Consider the following 7,617-nt stretch of genomic DNA (forward strand, 5'->3'; position numbering starts at 1 on the left):
AATCTACAATTAAAATAAGCCTATTTTGGTCTCCTGCCTCTGAGAGACAAGCAGGGAGGGTGGCTTCTGGCAAAAGGAGAGGGAGCCACCGGTGGCTTCTCCTTCTCCTTACTCACCTCAGCTTCTCGACCTTCCTCTCCCACTCGCCTCCTTCCTCTTCTGCCTCTGATTCTGCACTGCATTCTGCCACAGTCTCCCAGCTCACTAAGCCCTGTTACTCCTTCAGCTTCTGACACCTCCTCTTCCCACGTTTCTCCCTCTTCCCCCTCTCACCGCCCATCCTTCTTCTACCTCCACTCCTTCGGCCCTGAGCCATCTTCTGCATCAATAGGAGTATAGCACCTAGATCAAGGGAAGTAATAGTGCCACTGTATTCTGCTCTGGTCAGACCTCACCTGGAGTACTGTGTCCAGTTCTGGGCACCACAGTTCAAGAAGGACACTGACAAACTGGAACGTGTCCAGAGGAGGGCAACCAAAATAATAATAATAATAATAATAATAATAATAATAATAATAATTTATTATTTATACCCCGCCCATCTGGCTGAGTTTCCCCAGCCACTCTGGGCGGCTCCCAATCAGTATTAAAAACAGTACAGCATTACATATTAAAAACTTCCCTGAACAGGGCTGCCTTAAGATGTCTTCTGAATGTCAGGTAATTCTTTATCTCTTTGACATCTGATGGGAGGGCGTTCCACAGGTCGGGCGCCACTACCGAGAAGGCCCTCTGCCTGGTTCCCTGTAGCCTCACTTCTCGCAATGAGGGAACCACCAGAAGGCCCTCGGCGCTGGATCTCAGTGTCCGGGCTGAACGATGGGGGTGGAGATGCTCCTTCAGGTATACAGGACCGAGGCCGTTTAGGGCTTTAAAGGTCAGCACCAACACTTTGAATCGTGCTCGGAAACGTACTGGGAGCCAGTGCAGATCTCTCAGAACCGGTGTTATGTGGTCCCGGCGGCCACTCCCAGTCACCAGTCTAGCTGCCGCATTCTGGATTAATTGCAGTTTCCGGGTCACCTTCAAAGGTAGCCCCACGTAGAGCGCGTTGCAGTAGTCCAAGCGTGAGATAACCAGAGCATGTACCACTCTGGCGAGACAGTCCGCGGGGAGGTAGGGTCTTAGCCTGCGTACCAGGTGGAGCTGGTAGACAGCTGCCCTGGACACAGAGTTAACCTGCGCCTCCATGGACAGCTGTGAGTCCAAAATGACTCCCAGGCTGCGCACCTGGTCCTTCAGGGGCACAGTTACCCCATTCAGGACCAGGGAATCCTCCACACCTGCCCGCCTCCTGTCCCCCAAAAACAGTACTTCTGTCTTGTCAGGATTCAACCTCAATCTGTTAGCCGCCATCCAACCTCCAACCGCCTCCAGGCACTCACACAGGACCTTCACCGCCTTCACTGGTTCTGATTTAAAGGAGAGGTAGAGCTGGGTGTCATCTGCATACTGATGAACACCCAGTCCAAACCCCCTGATGATCTCTCCCAGCGGCTTCATATAGATGTTAAAAAGCATGGGGGAGAGGACGGAACCCTGAGGTACCCCACAAGTGAGGGCCCAAGGGTCTGAACACTCATCCCCCACCACCACTTTCTGAACACGGCCCAGGAGGAAGGAGCGGAACCACTGTATAACAGTGCCCCCAGCTCCCAGCCCCTCTAGACGGTCCAGAAGGATGTTATGGTCGATGGTGTCAAAGGCCGCTGAGAGATCCAGCAGAACTAGGAAACAGCTCTCACCTTTGTCCCTAGCCCGCCGGAGATCATCAACCAGCGCGACCAAGGCAGTTTCAGTCCCATGGTGAGGCCTGAATCCCGATTGGAAGGGATCCAAATGGTCCGTTTCCTCCAGGCGTGCTTGGAGTTGTTCAGCAACCACCCGCTCAATCACCTTGCCCAAGAATGGAAGATTTGAGATTGGGCGATAGTTGGCCAAATTGGCCGGGTCTAAAGATGTTTTTTTAAGAAGCGGTTTAATGACCGCCTCTTTCAGCGGGTCTGGGAAGGCTCCCTCACAGAGGGAAGCATTCACCACCCCGCAAAGCCCATCGCCCAGCCCTTCCCGGCTCGCTTTTATCAGCCAGGATGGGCAAGGATCAAGGAGACAGGTGGTCGGTTTCACTCGTCCAAGCAGCCTGTCCACATCCTCGGAGGTAACAGATTGGAATTGATCCCATATAACAGGACCAGACAGAACTCTAGCACTCTCCCGCCCTGGCCCTGCTCCCACTGTGGAGTCTACCTCCTTCTGAATCTGAGCGATTTTATCTGCAAAAAACTTTGCAAAAGCATTGCAGGAGATCTTGGGGTCCCTACCAGGCCCCGGTGGTACAGGTGGTTCCGATAAACTGCGAACCACCTGAAAAAGTCTCCTGCTGCTGTTTTCTGCAGATGCAATGGAGGCGGCGAAGAAAGCCCTCTTCGCCGTCGCCATTGCCACTTGGTAGGCTCGACGTTGAGCTCTAACCCGTGTCCGGTCTGATTCAGAATGAGTTTTCCGCCACCGGCGCTCTAGCCGTCTCAACGATTGTTTCATCACCCTCAGCTCCGGGGAGAACCACGGGGCTGTCCGGGCTCCATGCAATCGGAGAGGGCGCTTCGGAGCCAGGCAGTCAATAGCCCTGGTTAACTCCGCATTCCAGCGTGCCACCAGGGAATCAGCTGAAAGGCCATCAACTTGGGATAAAGCATCCCCTACCACTCTCTGGAAGCCAATTGGATCCATTAAGTGGCGGGGGCGGACCATCCGAATCGGTCCCACCTCCCTGCGGAGGGGAAGGGTTGCGGAGAAGTCCAGTTGCACCAGGAAGTGATCTGACCATGGCACTTCTTTTGTTTCGCTTTTAGTTAATGTCAGATCACCAACATCCGTAGAGGTAAACACCAAGTCTAAGGCATGTCCGTGGCTATGAGTTGGGCCAGACTTATTCAGGGACAGCCCCATGGAGGCCATGCTTTCCACGAAGTCCCGAGCGGCCCCTTGTAAGGTCGTGTCGGCATGGATGTTAAAATCCCCCAGGACAACCAAGCTAGGTGTCTCCAGGAGCATATCCGCCACGACCTGAAGCAGCTCGGGCAGGGAATCCTTGGTGCAGCGGGGAGGTCGGTACACCAGTAGGAATCCTGTACTGCCCCTATTGCCCAACTTCCAGAACATGCACTCAGAAAACTGGGTCTTCCCAATAGGACGCCTGGTGCAGACTAATGACTTCCTAAAAATCACTGCAACCCCCCCTCCCCGCCCACATGACCTGGGTTGCTGTGCGTAAGAGAAACCTGGTGGGCAGGCAGCGGCAAGGACAGGCCCATCTGCGTCATCCAACCAGGTCTCTGTCACACATGCCAGGTCAAATCCTCCATCCACAATCAGGTCGTGGATGGCAGTGGTTTTATTCATCATTGACCTGGCATTGCACAGCAACACTTTCAGGTCATGCGGGTTTCCCTTGCTGATTACTGTATCCTTCCGGTCAGGACCAGACCTGGAGGCAGGGATAGTCCTCAAACAACGACTAAACCTGCCTCCTCGGTAATGACATGGTCTGGTCTTAGCATAACTCCTCCTCCTGCCCGTGATCACTGAGATCGGATGTCCCAATACATCTCCCCCTGTGGAACCTGCCCCACCCAATCTATTGGCTGAGGCCCACTCCCAGGCAGCCATGACCCTTCCCCTTAAAAGGCAAAATACAAACTATATAATAATTTAACAGAATAATAATAATAATAAAACAAAACAGAACAAAACAAAACAAAACAAGGAACAATAGTGCTGACTCAGTGCTTATCCCACCCCAAGCAAAAATAAAATAATGAAATAATATAATATTATAAAAAACAACAACCACCATTTAAAGTGCTGCAAATTAAAAGCGATTAAAACATTTAAAACCATTTTCTCCATTGCTGCCGGTAGCTGCTCAGGCCTCTTATGCTGTGGCAGTGAGTGCAGGCCCCGCCCCCTAGGCCGGATGGAGTTGGCAGGAGAGGGAGCGGTCCTCCCAACACTCACGCAAGCAGCAGCAGCAGCAGCCGTCAAAGGCCTGGAAACGATGCCTTATGAGGAACGGCTAAGGGAGCTGGGCATGTTTAGCCTGGAGAAGAGGAGGTTAAGGGGTGATATGATAGCCATGTTCAAATATATAAAAGGATGTCACAAAGAGGAGGGAGAAAGGTTGTTTTCTGCTGCTGCAGAGAAGCGGACACGGAGCAATGGTTCCAAACTACAAGACAGAAGATTCCACCTAAACATTAGGAAGGGAGAACTTCCTGACAGTAAGAGCTGTTTGACAGTGGAATTTGCTGCCAAGGAGTGTGGTGGAGTCTCCTTCTTTGGAGGTCTTTAAGCAGAGGCTTGACAACCATATGTCAGGAGTGCTCTGATGGTGTTTCCTGCTTGGCAGGGGGTTGGACTCGATGGCCCTTGTGGTCTCTTCCAACTCTATGATTCTATGATTCTATGATTCCCTTCCTGGTTCCCCGGCTGCTTCCTCCCACCATTCCTCTGTGCCCAACCAGTCCATGACATTGCTCCATCCCTCGGCCTCTGTCCCCACAAGGCAGCTTCCCCTGACCTGATCTGGTTCCACAGCCGCTGCTTCCCTTCTGCCCCCATGAAAAGGCGGATCAGGAGGTCTTGCCGGCATCCTTCTGCCACCTGCAAAAGAAAAAAGGTAATCAGGACGCCAGGAGTGCCTGCTTCTCTCACAGGTGAAACAGGGCATCTCTAACTACAGATGAGCCTTTGAGAAAGACTTACCTACTGAGAGCATTTGGATGTTTGTGCCCATTTCATATGTTTGTTTGTGCAGAAATACATCTCCCCTCTTCTGGACCCTTGTTCCCAACTGTCTCCCCCCAAAACAAGGTGAAAAGAACCCTCAAATGAGTTGGAAAACCAACAGAATGAGACCAAATGGAGAAAAACCACCTTCCTCCTTACCCAGTGGCCTCTCTCTGGTGTCCAACGGAGGCCTCTCTGCCTCACAGGAATCCAGGTCCATTTCTGCAAAATGATCCTTTCCCTGAAAAAGAAACAAGGATTCAAAACAGAGAATGAATGGTGAGAAATGTTAGAAAGAGAATGACAAAGACTTAAAGGGTGTTAGGTATCATTCCATGGATGTCTTCCCAGAAAAAGGATGGGCCAACAGTAGAGCATTATGGGATGTTCTCCATCCTGTTTGGAGCCCCTTGGGAGTATCCAGAGCAAAGTCTCTCTCACCTGCTTTCTCTCCTCTGCCTGACTCAGGAGGAAACCTTCGGCCAGGGCCACCGCCTGGGAACTGGTCTCCGCTCCGCATTCCCTCACCCAGCTCTCCATCTCCAGTGGAAGGACAGCCAGGAACTGCTCCAAGATCACCGGGTCCAGCATCTCAGCTTTCGTGTGCCTTTCTGGCTTTAACCACTGGTGGCAAAAGTGGTAGAGTCGGCTGCAAACCTCTCGGGGTCCTTTGGCCTCCTGGCAGCAGAACTGCTGGCTCTGCACCTCTGAGCGGAGGGTGTCCTCCTCACCCAGGATCTTCTGCACAGGGTTTTCCCAGAACCCCCCACTGCTCCCAGTTTGGTTGGCATGGCCTCTTCCTGTTCCAGGGCCAGCTGAGTCTTGCTCATCCATCTGTGCTCTCAGGAAGCCTCTGAGAGATCGGAAGGAACCCTTTGGTCTTCTACCAAGTTCTTTCCGTCTAAATGAGAAGCTCTAGCAAATCCTACAAAGCAAATACATTGTTCTGTTACAGAATTTGTAGGTCAGTAGAAGAAAAAGATTCCCTGAGCAACCATGGATGAGTCTTGCTGGGAACTAGGGCTGGACTGCACCACATCCCAGACCATTGGCTATCTTTTTGGGGGGAAAGAGGAGTAAGAGGAGAATAAATATGTCTCTAGCCTTCTAGCAATGCAAATTGTGGAGGCAACTGAAGGGATTTCTGTGAGATTAATCAACCTGGTTTCTGCTGCTTTCCAGTCAGTGCATGAAGTCAGAACCGAATGACAAGGGAGTCATTTGTATCTTGTGATAAATGGATGCTTGGCTCTAGTGGGGGTCCTCACCTTTTCTTGCACCTGGACTCTCTGTCACTCTCAAGACAGACTCCTGGGGTGGGGTCCCTTTTTCTTTGCTCTGAGGGCCAGGTATGTATCAGGCCAACCCCCTAAGGGCCAAGTGGGTGGGGCCAAAGACATATCCCTTGCAATTTAGGCGGGTAATCTATTATTATTATTATTATTATTATTATTATTATTATTATTATTCTCTTAGATGGCTGAACACACACACAGCCACTGATGCCAAGGTCCCCGGAGGCTCGGTTTCCAGCAACAATCCTTTTGGGACAGAGAGGATGTGGTCCTGGGATGCCCTGCTCTGGGTGCGAGGGGATTGCTGCAGTGGCCTCCGTGGGGAGCTGCCCTGGGAGACACTGGGAAACTGGTCCCCAATGCAGCAGCCAGACTATGGCCTGGGATCCCTCTCTTTATCCCTGGCCTTTCTCTCCCACCTTTTCTTCCTCCCTCCCTGGGGGTTTTCTTGGGGGGGGGCTAGTCCACCTCCTCGTCCAGCTTTGGAAAACCATTTGCACCTTTTTCATCCGTTGTGCAATGAGGCTGAGCGACGTCACACAGTTAAATTCCCAGAGACTCCTTTGTTTAAAGAAGGGAGATCTTTTCTGAAGGGGGGGGGGGCAAAAGGCCAAATGAGTTTGGGATTCTCTGATCTGCAGGAAGGAGAGCGTGGCAGACCTGGCCCCTCCCTGGCAGGACCCTCTCCTCCTCCCTGACTTGGGGTCCCCCCCCTGCAGGAGCAGATCAGGCCCCCCAGGCCCCCTCCCCTGCTGCAGCCCTGGGACCCCCACCAGATCCCAGAGAGAGAGAGAGGAGACTCACCAGATCCCAGGAGGGGAGAGCGAGGCAGCCCTTGCAGGAGAGACAGCGAAGCAAGAAAGGACTGGGGGGGGGGTTGGAGCTGGAGGACCTGCCCCCCCTTGCTTCCTGGCCTCTCTAGGAAGGCAGCTCGGTTCCCTTTAACCCTTGCCAAGCCGAGTCCCTCCAGCTCAGCCCTCTCTCGCTTTGCAGAACATCATATTCTTATTATTTGTTATGGATTTCGGGGGGGGCAGCTGCCCCCCGGCTCCGCCCATGCCCATATATCCTTTTGGGGGTGAGGCTCTTGGCTGGACTCTGAGCATCTCCCTCCCTTGGCCAGAAACCAGAGGAAGAGCCTGCAGGGAAAAGGGCTTTGCAGGAGGCAAGGAAGCTCCTCCTGGAATTCAGGAGTGGAGAGAGAGGAGGGGATCCCAGGGTCATCTAGTCCAACCCCCAGCAGTGCAGGAATCTCCGCTCAAGCATCCAGGGCAGATGGCCGTCCGATCTCTGCTGAGAAACCTCCAAGGAAGGAGAGTCCCCCACCTCCCAAGGGAGACCTTTCCCCTGCCCAACTGCCCTTAGATGTCCCTCAAGGCAGCGGGTCCTGAGTTCGAGCCCTGCTGAAACAATCACACTGGCTGCTGAGGAGGAACCCAGCAAAGTTCATAATAAATAAATCCTATTCTCATCATAAATGAGTAATACCTTCTTATGCATGCTTATGCACGCAACAAAAGTATGCCATTTCCCT

At 52.5% G+C, this 7,617-nt stretch overlaps 2 protein-coding genes across 2 annotated transcripts in view; one reads left to right on the top strand and one right to left on the bottom strand.

Moving 5' to 3' along the window:
- LOC307214639 (uncharacterized protein) overlaps window positions 1–7,617 on the top strand; it is a 268,943-nt gene that overhangs the window by 111,028 nt on the left and 150,298 nt on the right. The gene's annotated exons all lie outside the window — the stretch shown is intronic.
- The window catches only part of LOC307214731 (uncharacterized protein), a 38,783-nt gene that overhangs the window by 26,600 nt on the left and 4,566 nt on the right, over window positions 1–7,617 (bottom strand). Inside the window, exons 2-4 of the mRNA XM_079973683.1 lie at window positions 5,230–5,713; window positions 4,948–5,029; window positions 4,580–4,662 (exon numbers count right to left, since the gene is read on the bottom strand). Coding sequence (XP_079829809.1) covers window positions 4,580–4,662; window positions 4,948–5,029; window positions 5,230–5,622 — 558 coding nt within the window. The 5' untranslated portion in view covers window positions 5,623–5,713. The remainder of the gene's footprint in view (window positions 1–4,579; window positions 4,663–4,947; window positions 5,030–5,229; window positions 5,714–7,617) is intronic.

Source organism: Podarcis cretensis (assembly GCF_951804945.1).
Source record: "Podarcis cretensis genome assembly, chromosome: 4".
Taxonomy (NCBI): Eukaryota; Metazoa; Chordata; class Lepidosauria; order Squamata; family Lacertidae; genus Podarcis; species Podarcis cretensis.